Consider the following 23130-nt stretch of genomic DNA (forward strand, 5'->3'; position numbering starts at 1 on the left):
CACACACATCACCACACTGGACAATCGGGGAGTGAACGGCATTGCCAGGAAACTTTCTCTATCGTCTGCCAACAGTGATTAGCTGAGGTCCTGAAACACAAGGGATTTTTATCCCTTATGTATTATCTAACTACTCTTCTCACAACCTATGTAAATATTTTTTTTGTTCTTTTAAGTTTGCAAGGATAATTGGGCCAGAGGGTTCCACAGGCTATTTACAAATTGTACAGTATTTAATATCTGTGTGCTGCTTTCTCTTTTTTTTCTGTAGTCTGAATGTTCTTGTATCCCGTGAAAGAATAGATAGAAGGTTTCAGTTCACTTCACACTTTTTTGCATCTTTAGATATATTTTATGGCATTCCCTCCCACTTATTTCCTCTCTAAGCTAAACATTCCCAGTATTTCCAGCCTCTGCTTACTCAAGACTCATCACCTTTTACTGCCTTTTTTGAAGCTCCAAATCAGGCTCGCTTTTGTGCTGCAAACTATTTTGCAGACATATGCAACGGAACTCAAGAGGTGCTGAGTCTCTCAGCAGAACGCAGGCTGTTCTGGCCTGGTCCCATCACATGAATCTTGACACTATACGCTTCCTATAATGAACTTTTGGTACCTTTTCTTCATACTGAATTACCACAACCTGGTCACGTCACTTCTAGGACACCAAGTCCTTCCCAGCCAAGAACCCATTTTAATGGCAGGGACAGTATCTGTTGACTTCGCTGTTGCGGGGGCAAGCACTGATTTGGATTAGCTGTGGATGTAGCTTTTAACACAAGACTCTGCAGTCAGAAAATCTCTGAACGTTTTTTCAAGTTTGCCGAAAATATTTAAAGGTCTTGGTAACGGCTTTACAACAGTGCAGTTGGGGAACACATCCTCAATGGGCGAGGAGAAAGGTTTGTGCAGTCTTGCAAGCGTATGAGAGAGAGCATGAAAACAGTACGCCAGACAGTAGTAGTCCTGGTTGCAAATCCTGTACTTTCTGTTGCCTCTGCAGGCAACCAAGAACAACTGGTGTCTTAAATAATTTCTGAATGCTATCTTCATATTTTATAACCTTTTAGTAGAAAGGGTATCAATTATATCTTCTAGGACAAAATTTTATGTTGGGGTGAAAAATGGCCTCATAAAGCCGTACCTTTACAAAGAAAAAGGACACGTGTGTGTCACAACAGCGGCCATTCCATGAACCACACTGAGCCAGCTTCAAGACTTAGAATAATCACATGAGGATAAACATTTTTCCAGACTAAGCCCGTAACAAAAGATTGTGTGTGAGCAGCATAATCTACAGAGGAAAAACTTGCCACAATTTTCTTAATCGTAACTGAGATACATTTACTGAGCACTACACGATTCCTTCCTTACAGAGAAGCAGCCTTTTAGATCTTTGTCCCCTCAAAATATGTGCTGAAGTGGCTTCTTCCAGCTGGTGTGCTTATTCCGTAACTTTTCTATTAAAGGGCGTCGTGAAGCTTTCTGAGTGGCCATTGAGAGCAAAGCGTTCACGGAGCAATTCTTGCTTTCTTACTAGCTCCTCTGTTGCAGCTTCAGGGGTCCAAATCTAGAAAATAAAGGTATTTGTAGTTAATTTGGATGTGACCTCTGCAACTGAAGTGTTGAGAAGATACTGTTATCCAAAGAGAGCCATGTTCTAGCACTCTTTTTTTCCATCCTGAGACACAGAAGAAAACCAGTGTGGCCTCCCAGCAGAAGACAGCACAATTTGTGTCACTTCCAATCTGTAACGTGCCATGGGTTCAGATTAGGGATAATGTAGGAAAGAAGATCCAAAGCTGATTGTTTAGAATGACTGATTCGGGCCCAAGATCCTCAGAGTGGAAAATAGTAATTAGCTGTAGAGTCACTGGCAAGGTAGCCTTACTCCCCTGAGGCCACTGCAGAAACCAGCACAAAACAGGGTTAGGGAAACGGCGAAGTCCAAATAAAACCCCTCAGTCAACAATGGTATTCTTTTCCTTTGTAAGGAGAAAATAAAATTAAGAAATTACTTCTCTCTCTGATCCTCTTTTTCTGTTTTTTCAGTTATTTGCGAATGAGTATTAACAAGTCCCTGATACAAAAACTGTATTTCCAGTATTCTAACTCTAGGTAGTAAATATTTAGTGCACTGTGATCCATTTAGTTTGGTAACTGTCACAGACACAGTTAATCACGTGATAACTAATTGAGAAGGCATATTAGAAGGTGGTGGCGGTCCCATGCACAAGGACTCCTATCCTTTAAGTGTAAGAATATAAAAATCCATACTATGAATGTAGTTGTATTTGTATTTTTACTGTGGGTTCACTTTAATCCTATTTTAAAACCTGACAAGAGCTTGATTTCCATGATAATTTGTTTTATATAAATATATGTGTGTGTATATAATACATATATGCATATATATATGAACTCGTTAGTTTACTGTTGTTTTGTGGCAGTCTCTCTAGCCTGTGTCATGTCATCTACAAGCTAGTTGAATCGTGAATTCATTTCATCAGATTGTTCTGGGTTTTGATCTACAGCAAGGTCGACCTTTAAATTAACACGAAACTGTGCTCGTGTTTTGTTACTGTACTTACTTTTCTGGGTTTGAATGCGATGTCATCTTTCTTGGTAGCACCACTGGTTATCAGAGAGTTCAGATAATTAACGCTGTCCTTAAGGGAACGTGTTGTCTTTTCAAGAATGGGTTTTTCTAAAACTGGCAGAGATACCTGTGGGGGCTGAAAGAGAAGTTAGCAGTTATACCAATACATCGCGTTCAGGAGCAAGGCGCACATCCCGCATCATCTGACACTTCTTTTGCTCTCTATTTACCATGCGTGTATTTTTCTTAATCTGTTCGGAATTTGTTTTTCTTCAAGCTGATCTTTTATTTTTTATAACCAAAATTCATGATGGAAAGCTTTTAAAAGGTAGAGGATGACTCTCATTCTCGGACACTAAAACATGAACTGCTCTCTTTAAGACTCACAAGGCAATCACCTAGTACCACTGGCGATCCCATCCTGTGCTGGGTGATGAGTAAACGAGCACCCGAGGTTGTCATCCTCCTGCCTATGGACATCCTATACTACCCCTGACAAATTCAAAATATTTTTGAAAGGGGGAAACTGATCTTTGGCTACTGGGACATATTTAGTACACTGCTCAGGGCAGGACTGCTGAAGGACACTTCCAGCAATGCAGATAAAATTGCATTTTCTCTTTAAAGAGCATCCCAGATCTGACCAACAAGTACCACTGGTAAATCACGAAGCTCCGATCCACAGTAAGATGACCAGGATGTGGTCAGGGAGGCTGATGTCAGGTTGGGAACTAGGGCAATAGTAAGGTGCTCAAGGCCTCCCAGGGGGTGCAGGAAAGGCACTCAGAAGTACAACAGCCAAACATCAGTGTGGGATTTGAGAAACAGGACTTGGGTCAACAGCAGAAGAGGAAGGATCCAGGACAAGATGGGAAAGGAGAAGTCAGCAAGCCTGATACTGAACTCCTTGAGCCAATTAGCAGAATAAAAACACCTTCCTCCTAAGTTGAAGGGCCTTGCTTTTATCCTCTGAAGAAACAGGTGCTCCCTTTAAGGAATTACGGTTACTAGTTGTTCAGTATTTACCACAACTGAGCTGGATGATTGTAAACTTCAGGAGAAGAGGGAAAAGAAGAGGAAATATTTTTCCGTGTCCTGTCAGTGATACAGGGCATAATTGTTAAGTGGGACTGGGGAAGATATCTTGTTCATACAAGTCAAAATTTCAACCAATGAACAAGTATGAGTACTGTCAAGGAGGAGTACTGGCTTCTGAAAATACTCACTTTAACAAAACCGCCTGATTTAGAGCTTTGGAGAGAGATGGATGGCAAATACGTGAAAGAAAGAAGCGCTCTACTAACTATTAGCAAATCAATCCTTTGTTACCATTTCTCATACCTCTTTTTTCACAGCTTGTACCTCTACAGGCGTCAGTGTAGAAGGTGACTTTGGCTTCACAACTTTTTCTTTCCCTGCTTCTTTTTTTTCTAGGACTTCTGGCAAATTTTCCAGTTTATTTTGGAGCAGATCTATTATTCTAGTATCTGCAAATACTTTAGCAATATCAAGAGCATTCTTTCCTGTATTTAAAGAAACAAATACCTGTATGAGCCATGAAAATGAACCTGGACACTTATTGTAACTGGATAATGACACTACAGTCAACTGAACTTAATTAGGCCTCTATTTTGTTAACCATTCAGTGCTTCAGCAGCATGCCTGACATTGCTGTGAGGTCTGGCAGTCATCAGCACCGCTTGCAGAAATAAGGGCCTGCAGAATTGAGCCTTGAAACCAAATATTGCAGGAATTCTTGGCGTGGTTGCTTTGCTCTGGCTGTCCTGATATTTGCAGTTTAATACAACGGTCCTGCAGGTTGTAGATTTGATCTTTGAGAGCTGAGAGCGTTTAGCACTAGGAAACGGCCAGCATAGCACAAGGTTAGGAATATAGACCAAGTTATTGGAGGTATCCGCCTCTTCCAGTGCTTCCTCTGTGGCTGGCAAGCAGTCAAGGGAAAGCCCTGTGGTTTAAATAGTGCTGAACACCTTCAGTGCCTAAGACAGGAAAAACTCTCCTGGATCTTATGAGATGAGACACTGTGGCTGTAAAGTAGTTGGGAGACTAAAGTGCATGGGAATTGGAACTTCACGTGGTGACAGAAATGGGGAATACACGTACCTTCTATAAGCAGGGTTTCACCTACAAGGCATTTTGGGAAGCAAAGTCTCATTACACAGCAATATTGCTTCCTGTGTTAGAGCAAGGGTTTAAAATGTCGTAAATGTTAACTGTTTAAATTACCCTGAAAATAGAGGAAATAATGCTGAAGGAGGGATCTGCTGTGAGGAGGTAACACTTCAGTAACAGTTCAGATCTGTTTTTCTGTTAAGTATTTTTTTTCTCAGGGAATAATATTTACACGCTAAGTGGCAAGAAATTTTTTTTAACCAGTGCTGCCTGTGCATAAACATAAGTGATTTAAATGGGTGGCAGAGTACACACTGGCTGCAACTAAAATCTGATTTTCCATCAAATAATATTAATAACTAGATAGAATTTTTTTCATTAAAGTCACTTATAACTCTGTATGTATTCTGTGAGGAGCAATAACCTCCTTAATAACGTAATTAATCGTGTTATTTTATTTTCTAGATGCATAAACCCCAGGAAAACAGAATACTTAGAATAGTGACTCCATACTGTAGAAAACTAATTGAACCTAACTCTTACCTTCATCCCGATCCTGACAGCAATTAAAATTCAGAACACTTCTCAAAGTGTTCCAAGAACTTAGGGGTTTTTTTAAATAAAACATGTATACACATAAGGAAACAGGCCTTTGGGGGAGAGACTGATTTTTACCGTTGCTGTTTGTCATTTCAATGTCAGCACCCGCCTCAATTAAAAAATAGACTATGTCCAATCTGCAGATCTCAATGGCTCTCATTAGCGGGGTTGCGTTGCCTATGGCAGGTGCATCCACTGCTGCTCCAGCCTTCACTATCAGCTCAGCAATATCTAGGTGTCCGTTATAGCAAGCGTGATGGAGGGGAGTCCACAGGAAATTGTCTGTTGCGTTTACATCAGCCCTACAAAAGAGTAAGAGGCGTGGTGGCAGATGAAGCAAGCTACTACATACAGTGACAGCCCCAACTCCAAGCACAATCGATGTTCACTGCCCACTGCAATGACATATGCAATGTAAACAGATATCTTCATATTGCTATTGCTACTCCAAAACCATTTTAGTATCTGCTACGTAGCTTGTCATGGAATATTAATTGTAAGAACTTGCCTGGGTGTTGCTCGTATCCCCCTCTAAGCCAACACAGTGTCCTCTACATGGAGGTTTTCACAGGTACAGAGAAAAATGGGCATTCAAACAAACAGCTTAGTCCTCTAAAATGTGTTTGTGTTCCAGCTTCACTGAGAATAGCAAAAAGCAGATTAAGGAATTCAAAACCGAATGTTTGCGGGCCACGAACAGGTGCTCTAAAACATGTGGCAAAATGGTCTATCTCAGAAAATATGAGGATTTAAAACTTTTTCAGCCACTGTGTCACTAGACTCAATCTGTCTCTGCTCCCAGGCTAAAACTGGCACGGTTCTGGAGGATGCAAGGGCTAGTTTGAGGGAGAGATTTGCAATGTGCTGCCTTTGGGTGAAGCTGAGGGGAAAAGCATTATCAGCCCCTTAGCAACCGGCTGCCTCGGGAGCTTTTGGGCTGGGGGCACCCGAAGGCAAGGTTTGGGGAACAAGCGCCACTTGAGCCCCTTAATGGTGACAAAAGGGAAGAAATATGGTTCCCCCGTATCTTTGAAGAAAGCGCAGCCCATGATCCATGCCCAGATCTGCGATCTCGCACACGGACAATGTGCAGATTCAGGAGGAGTCAAAACCTCATGAGAGGATTCTCCAGTACTCGAGCAGAGCGAATTATTTTCCATTGTATTTAGGGCAGCCTAGAGGGCCTGAACTGAACTAGGGTCGCTGCCCCACTTACGCTAGAACTGCTGTCTTCCCAAAAGACAGGGAGGGAGGAGGAAGTAAAAATTAGGAAGGAAGATGCTTCCAGGAATAGCTTTTTGCTTTTCAGGTCAGGTGGTTAATATTTAACTCTGGATCAAAAGAACAGATTCATCTATCCATCTTTTCTTGTTTACATTTTTAATCTTTTTTCAGAATGCTACCTTTGGTGAGATCTTATCACAGTAAATTCCCTCAGCCTACCGGTTTTACCTTTGTTATCTTTCAGTTGCATAGCTGCTATGGTTAATTCGTATGCAGTTTTCATTTCCTTTATATTTCTCATTAAAATAAGCCGTTCCAGTTATTCCGCTTTCTCTCTCAACCCAGCCTTCACGCCTGTACTGATACTCTGTCCCGGAATCCTTTTTGCTAACTTCATTCTGTCAGAACGAAGCTGATCGAAGGGAACAGGGACAACACAGCACTGACTTAAACATTCTTCTGCATTTTCTCCCAATCGAGCATTGAATTTGCCTTTAGCCCAAATTCAATTTACTTCTAAGTCTTTCTGGAACGAGACAGAAAGTAGATCCAACCAATTTATGTTTAAACCTCAGCATTTTCTATAGCTCTGGATAAATGTTTTGTTTTCCATCTGATACGGATTTGTGACACCGTACTGCAAAGGTTGTACCGTAAAAAGCATTTGAACTCCCATGCCGAACTGGAAGTATCTGAAAGTCCACACTGTTGAAAGATGCGAGACTAAACACTGTACTGATAAATTTCCTCCGCATTTTCTGATTTCTGCCAATTTAAAAATCTCAAAATTGGTACTATTTTTTTTAAAACTAAGTTATTACATTTCTAGGTCTAACTGTTAAGTATGATGAGATGTGACTCCAGTGCTGTCTAGTGAGGCTTGACGAAAGCAGCGGAGATTAATTTGCTAACTCTTGCATCCTTATCTTTGGAAAACGTGAATATACACATTTACACAACTTCCCGTACGCTCCAGGAATGTCGGCGTAATTACCAGGGTGTGTAAAGATCCACGTGCTGTTAAGTCTTTGCAGGAATTGGAGCAATGACTACAGCCACTTATTCCTGAGAAATAAACGTTCAAATGAAGTCTAGCTATAGGTGGAGAACAAAACTAATGGAAGTAGTTCGACACGGTCTCCCACAGCATCCTCATACGGAAGCTTGGGACGAGCGGGCTTGATGACTGGACAGTAAGGTGGAGAGATAACTGGCTGAAAGACAGAGCTCAGAGGGTCGCGATTAGGGGCACAGAGTCTAGTTGGAGGTCAGTGACGAGTGGTGTTCCCCAGGGGTCAGTACTGGGTCCAGTCCTCTTCAATATATTCATCAATGGCCTGGAGGAGGGGATAGAGCGCACCCTCAGCAAGTTTGCTGATGACACAAAGCTGGGGGGGAGTGGCTGACACACCGGAAGGCTGTGCCGCCATACAGAGAGACCTGGACAGGTTGGAAAGCTGGGCAGAGAGGAACCTTATGAAATTCAACAAGGGCAAGTGTAGGGTGCTGCACCTGGGGAGGAATAACCCCATGCACCAGGACAGCTTGGGGGCTGACCTACTGGAGAGCAGCTCAGCTGAAAGAGACCTGGGATTCCTGGTGGACAACAGGGTGACCATGAGCCAGCAATGTGCCCTTGTGGCCAAAAAGGCCAATGGCATCCTGGGGTGCAGCAAGAAGAGTGTGGCCAGCAGGTGGAGGGAGGTCATCCTCCCCCTCTACTCTGCCTTGGTGAGGCCACATGTGGAGTGCTGTGTCCAGTTCTGGGCTCCCCGGTTCAAGAGGGACAGGGAACTGCTGGAGAGGGTGCAGCAGAGAGCTACCAAGATGATTAGGAGACTCGAACACCTCTCTTATGAGGAAAGGCTGAGGGATTTGGGTCTCTTCAGTCTGGAAAAAAGACGGATGAGGGGGGATCTTATCAACACTTATAAATGCTGAAAGGGTGGGTGTCAGGAGGATGGGGCCAGGCTCTTTTCAGTGGTGCCTGGGGACAGGACAAGAGGCAATGGGCACAAACTTGAGCATAGGAAGTTCCACCTAAACATGAGGAGGAACTTCTTTCCTGTGAGGGTGGCAGAGCCCTGGCACAGGCTGCCCAGAGAGGTGGCGGAGTCTCCGTCTCTGGAGACATTCCAAACCCACCTGGACGCATTCCTGTGCAACCTGCTCTGGGTGACCCTGCTCTGGCAGGGGGGTTGGACTAGATGATCTCCAGAGGTCCCTGCCAACCCTATGATTCTATGTATCTTTGAAACATGCTAATTTAAGTGTTTATGTGAATGACTGTAGGACTACAGCAGTCCAACAATAAAAAAGAAGAGATTATGCTATTACACAAGTATGACTCAATCTTTCTTAAATTGCTTTCATTTCTAAGCGGTTGCTGAGATTTTTCACAAGTGTGTCTGTAGGCCACAAAATTACTGAAGCACTTCTAAAGCGAGGAACACACCAAATAGCAGCCCATGCTTCTGGTGTAAATCCTGCTGCTTCAGCTTGCTGAGGCTGCAGAGGGAAGCAATTATAAGGCTTATCCCCTTAAGTGTGCTCAGTTTTGAGGATGCACTGTTCGAGCCGTAGGTGTGAACTAACTGCAGTTCCAATCGACTGGATTTGTAGGTACTCTGCATGTGACCAAAATGTCAACAGCCCAAACACCAAAAATTTCAGACCTGGGAACTTACTTCTTGGGTGTTTCTATTTCCCTGTTACTAAAATGTGAAAAAAAAAAAATAGTAAACTAACCCTCTGTAGCTCAGGATCTTATGGAACTAACTTTAATATTAAATGTTATGTAAATAGAAAACAAACCACAGTCCGCTGTATCCAAATGTTTACTGGAATTTATGCTTTTGAAAGCTCTTCCAAAATAGAAATTTAGAAAAAAATCTCTGAAATGGTCTTACCCCTGTTCCAGAAGATACTGCACAACATCTATGTTCCCACTTGCACATGCAGTCATCAAAGGTGTTTTGTAATATTTATCTTGTATGTCTACTGGCACGCCCTCCTCAAATGCTTTCTGTAGAGACAGAATGTCTCCTCCTCTGACGAGGTAGTTAATATTCATGTACACCTTCCTTGGCTCGTCTATATACCAGGCACGGTCATCGTGCACGGGATGGGCAGACGGGTGGTCTCGGTTAAAATGGCAGCTATCAGCGATGTTCTGAACCGCCTCAATCATGTACACAGGCAAGCCATCTTCCCGAAGCAGACACGCGCTTTTCGGAATAACGCAAATCGGCACGGGGATGGCGATACCTCTTTTGCCTCTCCGTTTCTTCCCTTTCTTCGCCTTCTTCCCTTTGGGTCCAAAGGATGTTATAAGGCAGCTTTTCTGCAAGTATTTAGAGCCTTTAAAAAATTCTTCTGTGCTGATTCCCTCAGACTGAGATCCTTCATGTATTTCAGCAATAGTCTGTATTTGTTCAGCGTTCACGAAGGCACACTGTTTCTGAATGACTGCTATAAAATCGTCTTTAGCTACAGTCCCATCTCCTTGGTCGACAGCCTCAAATGCCTTGCGGAGGGCAGGCTGGTGCTCTAAGGACCAGTCGTACAGTCTCAGTGCCCAGCGGGGGTTGTCCTCCTTAGCATCAGGCTTGGACTGTTTCTTAAACGTATTTTCGATTTTACGCAATTCTGCTACTGCTGCTTTAAAACCGCCTTCCTTGGCAACGGCTCTTGGGGTCTTTGTTAACAAGTTTGTCCACGTAGGATCACAGCCTAAAAACATGGACACAATTTCACTGATTGGATTTCACTGATTCAGTGGAATTCCTAATTAGGTAATACAAGAGACTTGTAATATACATGCAACTCATTGCCACAGCCCTACGATTTTATACCGTCTTAACTGAATAGTCACGGTAGATGGAACCGCATCAGTGATCTCAGACTGGAAGGTTAACTGCGTGTCCGTATTTGTTTCCCAAAGGAAGATTCATTGGGCAAACCATGCTCTGCTTACTTGTCCCCTCATGACTATCTATAGAAAGGCAGAAGTTCAGTGAAATTTTTACATTTTTAATTAAAGTGGTAAACAACATTAAGGACAAACAAACTAAGATAAAAATGTCACTCACTGTCCTGTACCCCAACCTTGCAATTTGGCAATGGACCACTAGTTAAACGTTTGAATCACAAGAGCAGAATATAGGATTTTGCATGGTGCTCTTGAATCAAATCTTGACGTGATGTAATTACCTGATTAAGTTAGAAAATGATCATAGCTTCGTTGGAGTATGTTTCAGTGCCCAGGGGCGCCGAGTTTTCTCCATGACTACACTGAGATAATTGTTTTAAGTGACCAGCAAACCAAAAATTAATTTTTTAGTGGAAGTTCCAATGTAATACTTCTAAATACAACTAAAACCAGACCCACTTAATACAGTTCAGTTCTAAATTGTACAAACCCATGATGTTTCTGCCGCTTTCTTTAAGGAATGTTTTTTCTCAGCCACATTAGTAGAAATAAGTCATAATAGCCTATGTTAGGCACTTATTAATGAGAATTACATATGCCACGTGATACCTCAGAGAGTCCAATCTTTCATAAATGTCAAAGTGAAATCTTTCCGTTATCACAGAAAAAGAATATATGTGATAGTTGTGGTGCAACTTATTTTTAATGTACCTCTTTGTCCTATAAACTTGCAGCAATTTGCAAATCCTCCCTCCGCAGCATAATGAAGCGGCGTGTTACCATTCATAGCAATCAGGCCCAAATCTCCGTTATATGCTGAAATAATCCTCAAAATCTAGAAAAACAAAGACAGTACTACAAAAAATCTTGTCTGTTTCTGAAGATGGGAAAGTGTGAGAATGACTTCCAAATAAATGCGATATCATATGTTCCCAGTTTAGATAGTGAACTTCTCTCTCATGCCCTGCTGATCAACGGGCACATAACGTTCAAGCTTTCTATAGTGCTGTGCTTACCTAACAGAGGAAACAGAACCTTGGTCCTTGATGTCTACAACTGAACGTCTTCACACCTGCCAGACTACCACAGGCCGCTGTCTTAAAGTGACGCTCATGTTGCATGCACAATCAAAACTGCGTAACTTTATATACTTGCCTACCCTGCAGCTTGTCTGCATCGGTCCTTCTTATAACGGTAATGTTTCATCCAAGTTACACAGCTGTGACACGTTACACGTTGAGAGAGACGAACTCTCCAGTGGAGCTGGTCACACCAGACAGGCACACTAGCACATGCACGCAGAGGTACCTTACCAAAAAAGGCTATGCAATTATGAGAGAGATTCTGTCCCTGCTAGATTCCCTTTGATGCATAAAAAGAAAGCTGCTTTTGATTGCTGATTATTATGCTTTGATCAGCTGAGATACTGGACTCAAAACAAAGCCAACCAAATAAACACACAGAACGCCAACCAAAAAAACCAGCCAACCCCAAAAAAATCAAACGGAAAACCACCCCAGGTTTGGTTTTGCAGCCATGCTTTAACACCACAAATGACACTACCTCAAAAAAGCCTCCTTTGGCCGCAAAATGTGCAGCACTGTGTCTTTCAAGGTCAAACAGGTTAACATCGACTCCTCTCTCAAGTAGACCACGCACCAGCTCAAGAACGCCTTCTCTTGCAGCTTCCATTAAGGCTGTGCGACCCGTAGCCTGCAAGGCAGAAAGAAAACAATTCAGAATTTGTTTCGTATGCTAATTCAGGTTGGAACAATACGATCTGATTGTTGCAAGGTGGCGTAAAACCGAAGGTCTCCTTTTTAGGCATTACCAAAAAAAGGAGACAAGTCTAATAGTTTCAAAGACATTTGTAGGTCAACTTTTAGAATTTAGTCATAATGCTGCCAGAATATGTGTAGTCAAATCCCAGCAACTCAAATACGTTAGTAACTTGAGTCCCTTGAATAGTCCCCATGCAAATTAATTCCTTAGTTAAGGAATTCTTTATTCTGTGTGCATGCTCTCATGCACGTTTACAAAATTTAACACAAAATACCACCTCTATCATGAAAGAGCATAAGGAGCTATGGCTGGAAGAGTGCTATAGGGAAGACAGAGCAACTCGGGAACTCCACTACTGTTCTATCTGAGAGGAAAAGATCACATTCTAATACATTAGTGCTATGTATTTTTTTAGATAATAGTGTATGTTTGTGATTAGCAGTACCTATTTTCTTTATAATGGCTGACTTTGGTAGATCTGGTGACCTTCCCAAGAACAGAGCATAGGGATCGCCTGCTATTAACATGTCGGCCCACAGCAGCACTTAGAATACCTGACTTGCCACTCCACAGAGGGGCAAAGAGAGCAGTGAGCTGTGGATGTGTTCCACTGAACCATACGTTCTTCCCCGATATCTGTCTTTCTCTGGGCCTGGCAAACCATTCCCATTATGCGACCAGGTATGTGCCCACCATATTACCAAAAAAATACAGGTTTCTCATATTGGAGGGACACTGAGTGCATGAAGGATGAGGATGTCCAAACATAGGTTTTGCTATAGCTACAAGCTAGGGAGGATACTGCAAAACCAGGACCAAAGCAAAAGCCACGGGCAGCTTTTAGGGGAAGCTTGAGCTCCTTGACTTGATCATCGGCACAGAGCTTTAGTCCTTCAGGTCTTTGTTAAATTACAGAAGTAATCAAATAAATGACTGAGACATACAAAAGTGAGAAAGGAGTTTCTTATGCCTTGTCCCTGCCTTGATTCCCCGTCACATTTTTCATGCTGGACTCACCTTTTAGTGAATATTATTTCAACTCTAAAAACCTTAGGGCACATTAAGGCAAAGTACAAATCAGTATTGCTCCGCTGAAGTACAGAGAACCACACCTCCTAAGAGCTGGCCCAGTTAACATCTTGTTTTTGTAAAATATTTGCTTGCACTCTAACCTACAAAAATCTAAATCAGGATATGTGGTTCAAGCAGAAGACTTAAATCCCTGCTCTTGCAGAAAAGGGAGATACAGAAGAAGGGAATAGGCACGGCCACAGCGTTAAGCATTTGTAACTGATCTATTATTTTAATGTGAGGATTTAAGGTCATATACTCTAGTCATCTGGTAACTACGCTGTACTCCTGTATATATGTTCTTAGTTACAGAAATACTCATACTGGGTTTCTTGCATTGGGATTTGTTCCTCTTTCCAAGAAATTCAGACATATTTCTTTAATATCATGAGCTCGCTCACAGGCTTGTAGAAATACAGGCTTCCCATCAGCAGTACAGTTGTTAACATCCGCACCATAATCCAAGGCAATTTGTGTGCAGTGGTAGTGACGCCTTGTAGGCAAAAGACAGTAAAACAAAACACCTGCAAAGAAAAAACATCAGGGATTCAGGTGCAATACTGTATGGTAAGAAAAGTTACTTGGGCTGTAAGTTTCACAGCTGAACGGACAAACTCCTTCAATAGGGACCCATCAACTTCTTTTATGCAAAAAAGACTTCTGGTTTAGGGCCGTTGAACTTGGCGAGTAAACCAGAATTTAATGTGACAGGTCATGGGAGGAACACAATTCTCAGTTGCAAGTTATCTTTCAGCTATGCGCTGGAGGGGCCTATGATATAAAGGCCTAGACTGTCCAGGGAGAATTATTTTCATTTTCATCAAAGCTCTGATGGCCGATAGCTTCTGCTGAGCTGTAAGGATTACCCTCAACCACGGTTCCCCTCTACGGATTGGACACAACGCATCTAGCAAGTGTGTAACACAGCAAGGAATCATTTTATGGTATTTCTGGTCTGGTAAGGTCCCCTTTTACTTACCTTTCCCCTCATTATCCACAGCGGTCATGTCTGTTTTAGCTTGCGCTAATAAATCCAAGACCACCTTATGGCCTAGCTCAGCTGCCCTCATTGCTGGAGTACGTCCCATTTTGTCCTGGACATCTGGATGAGCTCCCTGTTCCAGCAAGAAGCTGCACATGTCAGTGTCATTTTTAACGCAGGCCAAATGAAGGGCACTATATCCTTCCCCAGGCTCTGGGAAATTAATGAGATTGGGGAATCCATTCTGGACCAGCTTTTCGATTTGCTTCTTGTCTTTCTGGTGAACGCATTGAAGAAGCTTGTAGATCTGTAAGTTTCTAAGTCTGTTATCTACTGGTAACATCCTAGAATAAGAAAAAATTTCTTCTTTCAAGGAAGTAACGCCTGCATGGAGAGAGAGGAAAACGTGTAAACACAGAGATGTGATTATAATTATACGCCAGTAAGAACAGGAATCAAATTATGTTCAAGGTATGAAAATACCCACTTTCACTTGACCGAGCACTAAGCTTTGAATGAATTTATCTCATTTAGTACATATAGCATATAGAGAGACTATATAAACACATGTAGCACTTTGCAAAATTGTTCTTTTTAGTCTTAAAACTGTTCTAAAGAAGTCTCATTCAAGGTGAAAATTAAGTTAAGAAACTGTAAGGTAACTGCTTTCCATTCAAGGAACTGTTATAATCTACGATTACGTGGAAGCCTAAGAGGAGGCTGATCATCTGTCATTTTTGTACTTCAAAGGGAAAAAAATAAATCACAAGTCACAGTGTTCTCTGCACTTGCTGAAATATAAAATTGATACCAGCATCACTTCATCAATACCTGAGCACCGTCTTTTTTTTCATAGCTGATGCATGAACTTCCTGCTGGGCTACATACATAAAAGAGCAAATTGCATTTCTCTGCAGCAAAATCCTTGGGGGAAAAAGTATGCAGACAGTGGGGGTACTGGCATAGAAAAAGGTTCCCTCAGGCTGATGCAACACATGCTTCCTGGTTCTGACTTTTTTTTTTTTAAGGCTTTTTAGCCTCTGTTAGCTAGTCTCAGCACTTGTGGCTGGAGGGCCGGTCTATGGAGCATTGCAAAAATATTGTAAAACATTCACATTTTGCTAGAAAAACTGTTTGTCGTAAAAGATTTGATCAGCTCTACGCTGTGTTTTATTTGAATCATTATTAGAAGCTGCTCATTTGCAGAAGCGTCGAAGTGAGCACCAAAATGCAAAGACTTTCTGCAATGTAATCTGGTCAGAATGGGTCATCTGCTTCTACGGTTTGGGGTCTTTCTTGCATTTAAAAATGATGTTGCTTAAATGCTACATTCTTTTCTGTGTAGGTCTTACACAACCCTCATTCTGATCACACAGAAAGTTCAGTCTTACATCGCACAATTAAATCATTAAGTAGTGATAACTTACATCCGTCGCCTGTGGCTTGTTTATTCTCATCCTTACCATGTGGTGCTTCTTGGGGCATATTGTCCTGTGAAAGGGAATAAATGCAGAGATTATTTTTTTTCTACTGACAGGGGTTACAATTATAGCAGCACTCTACTCCTAAAGTGTAGAGTCGAGAAATAAGGCTACGTCTGGGTAATGCCCTGGTAGAAGCGAAAATTCGAATCCCCTGTGGAGTCTAGCTTTTAGAGCCTGAAACTTTAGGAAGTAATTTCTGAGCAAATCCTCAGTACAGGAATTTTTTCCTGGCTTCTGAGCACAGGGAAAGAAGCAGTGTAAGTTCTGCAGGGGCTGTGGCGAGGAGCAGCAAGAAGGTACCGCAGGGAAGGCTCCTACAGTACTAAAACCACTGAAATTCAGCAAGAAAAATGTTTTTAGAGATACTTAGATGCAGCTGACAAGCTTAAATGTTCTCTCAAACTCTTGTTCCGTTTCCCACCACCCTGCAGCACTAAGGAACTTCGGTTCACTTCCAAAAATGGGATCCTTTCTTCCCGCTCTAATTCATTATTTGCACATGGATTTTGCACAGCATTTTTTCAGGAACTCATTTAGGATCAAAACTTGCTTTTTCTTCCCTTCTTTCTCCCCCCTGAAGCTGCAAACACTGAAGAAACAATGTTCTCCATGGAAATAGGTTAGTTAATGCTACAGAACGCGAGCAGCACTGCAATTGGTAAAAATCCGTCAGTAACTCTTGATGAAGGCACAAATGGATATCGGATTCAAAGCATATGGATTTGGATTTATTTTATGGATTATCCTTGAGATTCAAAACAGTGCTAGTGCTACCTCTTGCACAAACACTACACTCAGGCCCTGAAGTATAAGCATCCAGAATAAGCATGTCCCAGAATGCCACGTTTTCCAGCAGATGAGACGACGCGCTTGCAAAACAAGTCTGAAACTAAAGTGAAATAAGTACGTGATTAGGTATTTTTACTTGCCCCCTACAACCCTTGCCCCATTCAGGAGATGAGATTGACAGCACACCTTATACTTAACCACACATTCTCCTTTTTGCTCACAGGGTAATGTATTACACTCCATTCCAATTTAGGCCCAATTCAGCCTGATCAGTTTTTCCTGGTGCTTTTGAGATGCTTATCATAGTATTCTTTTAATACTTCATACACCGTAACAAAATTGTTTCCGTAAACATAAGTGAATTTATTTTCATCACAACATTGAAGTATGTTATCGCAATTCAACCACCAGTGAGATCCTACCCAGTTTAAAGTCTTTGCTTCAAAGCACTAAGAACCAACAATTCACACGAAAACAACCGTAACAATTTAACTGTGGCGGTTAATATTTCCTTACATCATTTCTCGAAAGTGACTGGATCAAGTTCTATTAGAAGTTTCTACGGTAACAGAATAAAAGTAAGGCAGGTGGGATAGAAAACTCTACCCAGAGTCAGGTAAAGTTACAAGCAAGTGAAACAGGCGCCTATAATGAAAATATAACTCCAGCATCTTGCAAATTTTCATTAAGCAAATGAAATTTACCAACCGGGCTACCAACCATATGTACTTCATGCAGTTTTTATCACTTAACCTGTAACAGATGTTTTAATGGAAAATGAGGGATTGTTAACGTGGCTGTGAGACAGCCACACTCTGGGGAGGGCTTCATGAAGCTATAATCATAAATCCCACGCTTGTAACATCTGCTCAGCAACAATTTTATCTGTTGACAAACATCCACAGAATCGCTACCTTCAGTCTGCCAGCTTGTATCATTGTTTTGGTTGAGAGCATGAACTCATTTCAAATTCAGATTAATCCTTTTCCCGGTACACCTAGCATTAAGAAAATCATTTTAATCAGATTGCTCTTTTCTCACAAAGCTTTCCAAGCTGCGACCGAGGTACAGTGACAGAGAGGGACGGTCTGGTGGCCAGCACTCTCGCTCGCCGACTCTCTGCTGGAGCCTGGTGCTCGACTGCTGCTGGAAGCACCCGTGACTCCTTTTTGAAAGTTTTCAACATTTTTCAGTTTCAACATTTCAGGTTGGAAACATCCCTTTAATTAACGCTATTCACAAACCAGTAAACAAAATTTTCATGTGTTTTATCTTTAGTGAGAGAAAATAGCTTGGCACTTTCTAAATTTAATCCATTTGCATGCTGGCCACAGAGATAAGCATGAGCCCTGTCTGCTGGTATAAAAGATACCAATATGGTAACAGTGCCACACTGTATTTACAGCTCTATACAAATAATTGCATGGGATTTTGGCTGTGACTAATGTTTAATAGGAGCGATGCAGCAAAATCCTCCTAAAACTGAATTCCAGTATAATGAACAGCCTATAACGCCGGGTTTTCTCTTTGAGCTTTTCTTGGTGTTACCTCTCAAGAAATGCTTTGCCGTGCGCTGAGGCACTGCCTAGCGCTGAGCGATGGTCCCTTCCTCTCTGAACTGAGCAGGTTTCAGCCCCGTGCTGACATCTCGGCCTCAACGCTGGGAAACCGGGCCCGGTCCTGAGTTGCTGTAAAGACAGTCCTGCGGTCGCTGGCTGGGTTAGATCAAAACAAACATGCGCATTCTTTTGTCTTCAGTTTGCCTTGCGACTCCCAGTTGCTTCAGCATTCACCCAAATTGGAATGTGACAGAGCCCCAGCGGGGCCAGGCAGCACCTGGCAATCAGGGGAATGACCATGGCCAGCTGGGGAGAGGGGCCAAGAGGAGATGGCTCCTGGGGAGGAGGAGAGCTTGGGCCCCAGGACTGCTGGTGCTGAGGTGCTGCTGGGCCCAGGAGCAAGGAACCGGGTATGCACCCGCTCCCGCAGCCCCTGGGGTGAGGGACAAAGCTGCCATTAGCTGATTTTCCTCGCGAGTGGCAACTCAGAGGGACAGGTGGCCTGCGGAGGAGGCTGGCTTTAACGGGAGAGAAGCGGCTGGAAAGGGAGCATGTTGCAGAGCCGGCGCTGCCCCACGCTGTACTGAAGGGGTGAGGAGTCGCCAGGCGATGCGGAGAGACAAACTGAGGTAAATTCCAGCCCACCCTCCTCCGAGAGAGGTGCCGGGCGTTAAGGAGGGGTGCCGATGTCTAGCGTGGGGGATTTTTTGGATAAATCCCAAGCACAGCAGCTCCGTGGTGCCACTCCGGGTGGCACAGAATCATAGAATGGTTTGGGTTGAAGGGACTTTAAAGATCACCCAGTGCCACCCCCTGCCCTGGGCAGGGACACCTCCCACCAGCCCAGGTTGCTCCAAGCCCCGTCCAGCCTGGCCTTGAACCCCTCCAGGGATGGGGCAGCCACAGCTTCTCTGGGCAACCCGGGCCAGGGGCTCACCGCCCTCACTGCAAAGAATTTCTTCCTGACATCCAATCTAAATCTCCCCTCTTTCAGTTTAAAACCGTTTCCCCTCATCCTATGGCTCCACTCCCTGATCCAGAGTCCCTCCCTATCCTTCCTGTAGGCCGCCTTTAGGGACTGGAAGGCTGCTACAAGGTCTCCCCGGAGCCTTCTCTTCTCCAGGCTGAACAACCCCAACTCTCCCAGCACTGCTCGCCCGGGCGAGCCGAGGGCCCGCGTTCACCCTCCCCAACCCCTCAGCAGCCGCTGGGGCGGCGGCCCCCCGACCTCACCTCGCCTCACCCGGCCTCCCTCACACCGCCAGGCCCAGGCCGCGGCCCCTCGCCGGCCACTCACCTGAAGAACCACCGGCTCCCTCAGAGCCTGGCGGCGGCGGCGGCGGCCGGGCCCTCAGCGCCGACCCGCCACAGCCGCCCGCCGCCTCCTTGGCAACGGGGCGGCTGCGCTGGCAACGGGCCGGCGAGGCCTGAGGCGGCCGCTTCCCCGCCGCGCCGGCCCGGCCTCCCTCCTTCCCTCCCCTCCCGCCGAAAGCGGGGCCGGGCACGCTGGTTCACCTCCAAATTTTACTGGAATCACGGGCCACAAAAACGGAGCGGCGAGATTCCCGTATAACCCAAAGTTCCTAGCCGCCCCTTGGAGGGTTTGTGTAGCGCTGTAAAGGTAAATTAAGGCTCGTTAGGCTTGAATTGAAACACAGCTGCTGTTAGGCCTGACTGGACGGAGAAACTGATTTATTGGGGGGAGGGGGGTGGAAATAAATGTCAGTGCCAACAAATGGGAGAAAACACTCAAAACTGTGTAAGCGAGCGGGAGCAGAAGTCGTTCAGGAAGGCGAACACCAGTAACACTAGGACATCCCGAGCTTTTCCTCCTGCTTTTCCGTCACTTTCCTTCTGCCGCAAACTGTCCCGCTGCTCCCCGTGGGCTCGATGACGGTGCAGGGGGTGATGGCAGAGGGGAGGCTGCTCGTCTCCTGCCCGGCCAAGGCTGGCTCTTGAATTGTTTGCACAATGCCTCCAGCACGAGGGAGTTCAACAAGCAAGTTGTTGTTTGGTTTGGTTTGGTTTTGATATGAAATCTCTCCTGCCAGGGAAGCGGTGACCCACGGCTGGATGCAGGTCTGACGGCGTGGAAAGGCGGGCGACAAGCGGCATTGGGACTGAGTGGTGAGTCACGGCGATATAGAACATCATTTTAGCATAAAGAATTTCATTATTCCCCCTGCAAGGAGTGCCATCCGTACAAGTGGCTATTTCACACTAGCACTTTGTAGCACAAGTTGGCTGGGTTATTAGTCTTACGCTGTTCTGCCTTGGTGGACCACTTTCCTCTTTGGAAAATATATCCCCCAGGCCCGTCTCCTCTCTCTCCTCGGTCACACTAAATAGGCGCTGCAGACATGACACAGCAGAAGATGTTTCCCTACCTGTTCTGTGTGAGATTTTTTGCTTTTGCTGTTGCCGCAAACAGAGACACACATGTGTCTTGGCCTAAGGTGAATTCTCCTTTTTTCACTGCTACTTTAGATATTCATGATGGCAGAGTAGCACACATTAAATGCAATGTCTGCTCCTGGGACAATCCCAGAGGTGCTCCACTGGCTTCATGGTTACCTGGATGAATGCAATCTGTGGAGCCCATAGCGGATAGGTTTTGCCTACCGTGTCAGCATCTGATAATGAGATAATCAGTAGTAAACTATTTCCTACCCGGAATTATTCCGAAGAACACTTATTACTGAGGAGCATATATGTTTTCCCCTTGTTTTACACACTCTTAAACATTAACCTCAATTGCTCTTACAATGTACATGCTTCATCACGATAGGTAAAGCCCCCCTTATTGATATACTCACTTTACAGCTCCAAAATGGTCTAATTACGCATGAAAAGATTTCAGTGCTGAATAGCTGCTTCAAAGTGTTTGAAATATAAAGGCTGTGAAGTTTTGTTTGGTGCTGGCAGAAGGTGCCAGACTGACAGCACTGCACAGTCCCTGTACGGAACAAGTGGAATAATATAGCTGTCATCCGCAGTATCGCGTGCTGTATTTGTATTGTGCTGGTTTTTATATGTTGATGTAAAAGTGCAAGGATGCCGCAAACATCCCAGAGGCCTCTGGAAGGAGGCTGTGCACCATAAGGTCTCTCGTGCTGGTTGGCGCGAGAGTCCTGCTGGTATCAGTGGGAGCTGGGCTAGGTGACAGGCCTGACTTCAGCTGGAAGGTGTGCTTGGGGATTGCAGGGTTTTTACTTAAGCCTTTTACTGCGCAAGTAATTATTACTGTTACTCATCTCTCCGGATTCTGATGCTACTGCAAAAAATCTGCTGCATGGTGCATTACACCCAAAATCTCCTTGTTCAGATTTGCCAGCTTGGGAGAATGACACAAACATATGCATTTGGCTAATTCTGAAGGTTGGCTGGACTGTTTCAGCTAGCTGTGAGTTGCGCTGAGGGAGCGCGAGATCAAATCAGGCTGTTAGGGTTGCTAAGTGTCAGTAAAACTGCGGTGGGAGTGCAGTGCTGCTGCCGCTGCTCAGAGGGGGATGTGAGTGTGTACCTGGTGGTGATGCCCACAGCAACACTGACCGTGAGTGCAGGGCTGCAGCTCTTTACCCACCGGAACAGCCTGGGCTGGCGAGTTGCCATGGGGGTGTTTCTGCACCCTCTCAAGTTAGGGGAATAGTCCCCTTCTAGAAGGAACAGTGAACTTCTGGAGATAGTCTTTGTTTCATGCAGCAGCACAACGACCTCAAAACTGTGCTGGTCGGTAACACCCTGCTACTCCTTGAGTTATATGTGTGTTTCCTGGGCTCCGCCCTGTGTCTTTTTTGATAACACTGTATGAAGCTGTTAATATCACTCGGATCAATGCACAACTTACTGTTAGCTTCTTAACTTTTTTGCCCTTCCTTACATTCTTTCTGTAATTGCTTGCTGTCAAAAACAATGCTTACTCTTTCTGCCAATTAACATGCACTCTTAGGAATAAGCCCTTACATCAGCTATTTCATGGATTTTCTCTTCTGTGCAAGTGCTTAGTAAGAAAGCCCCACAATGGCTGGAATTTACCTCCTGAGCAAACCTCTGTAAAATCCATGTGTGTGATGTGCATGTCCATACGGCTGGTAGAGTGCACCATAACCCACTGTGGTATCATGTCTGCTTACGTACTTTGTTAGGTCCCTGATACTGTGTCCCTCGAGAAGAGACTTGGGGGGAAAGCTGCATCTCTTTTTGTGGTGGCTGTTTTCAAAGGGAAAATTAAATTTTTTCCCAAACTGTCAGCAGGGCTTATAAAAAATGAGTAGTGATAAAAGCTAATGTGTTCTGCCAAGAAGTTCTCAGTTGAATGCAATCTGAGATGAATGCTATATAGAAAAACAATCCCAGGAAAGCATCTGCAGCAGGGTATTGGCTGGGTATTGGAGAGGAGCATTTCAGATTTAAGAATAGTGTCACTGAAGTATTTTTTTTTCTCTTTTATTTTTGTCACCGAAGTTTTTCCTGAAACACTGTAACTGTGGCTTATGTTAGATGTTGTAAACACAGGCTTCTTGTACGCATCTGCACTTTAACTTGAGGTAAAGGTGATTTCAGGGTTACTGGGCAAGAGGGAGGCACTCCTCACCTGAGGATCTGGCAGAGTAACACAAGGGATGGTGGGGTGGGCCAGGAATTGTGCGCTTCCCGGCATGTGCTCCCCCAGGATGAGGGCTGGGATCCCTCGAGTCGGGAGAGCTCTCCAGTGACACACAGGTGGGCAGGAGTTCAGCTGAAGAGCCGACAGCTCCGGGGGTCCTCGGAGCTGGTCACTGACTTGGTTAGTAATGTTTATTCACCAAAAGCTTCTGTTAATAATCCCGTAACTGTACCCGACGAGACCTCAGGAAGAGGAGGGAGCGCTGCACCCCTTTCATCACCATTTCTTATGAGGGTCTCTTCCCTATTAAGCCCAGGGACTCTGGAATCATTCCCGCTACTTTTTTTGAGATGTACTTGTCTAACGGTGTG

At 44.2% G+C, this 23130-nt stretch overlaps 1 protein-coding gene across 4 annotated transcripts; it reads right to left on the minus strand.

Moving 5' to 3' along the window:
- Positions 1 to 790: 790 nt before the first annotated feature.
- On the minus strand, positions 791 to 19561 carry ANKEF1 (ankyrin repeat and EF-hand domain containing 1). Of its 4 annotated transcripts, none has more exons than XM_074578469.1 (12): positions 19451 to 19561; positions 18143 to 18309; positions 15749 to 15812; positions 14319 to 14705; positions 13664 to 13863; positions 12050 to 12199; positions 11198 to 11321; positions 9465 to 10287; positions 5407 to 5633; positions 3940 to 4121; positions 2591 to 2734; positions 791 to 1569 (listed from the first exon to the last, which is right to left on the minus strand). In XM_074578469.1, the coding sequence occupies exons 3-12, from the start codon at positions 15804 to 15806 to the stop codon at positions 1444 to 1446; spliced, it is 2421 nt and encodes an 806-aa protein (XP_074434570.1). In that variant the 5' UTR covers positions 15807 to 15812; positions 18143 to 18309; positions 19451 to 19561; the 3' UTR covers positions 791 to 1443. The 4 variants fall into 4 exon arrangements, with proteins under 4 accessions (XP_074434570.1, XP_074434571.1, XP_074434572.1 ...); XM_074578470.1 differs by having other exon boundaries at positions 18143 to 18282; positions 19451 to 19552; XM_074578471.1 differs by lacking the exon at positions 18143 to 18309.
- Between the last annotated feature and the right edge of the window lie 3569 nt (positions 19562 to 23130).

Source organism: Larus michahellis, chromosome 3 (assembly GCF_964199755.1).
Source record: "Larus michahellis chromosome 3, bLarMic1.1, whole genome shotgun sequence".
Classification (NCBI taxonomy): Eukaryota; Metazoa; Chordata; class Aves; order Charadriiformes; family Laridae; genus Larus; species Larus michahellis.

Coding starts and splice junctions, on each gene's coding strand:
- ANKEF1 (XM_074578471.1), bottom strand. CDS start 15,806: ATGCCCCAAGAAGCACCACATGGTAAGGATGAGAATAAACAAGCCACA. Junction 5,634..9,464: donor CAGTATCTTCTGGAACAGGG/GTAAGACCATTT, acceptor ACTCTTTTGTAG/GGCTGATGTAAACGCAACAG. Junction 2,735..3,939: donor TACAAGCTGTGAAAAAAGAG/GTATGAGAAATG, acceptor CTTCTCTTTCAG/CCCCCACAGGTATCTCTGCC.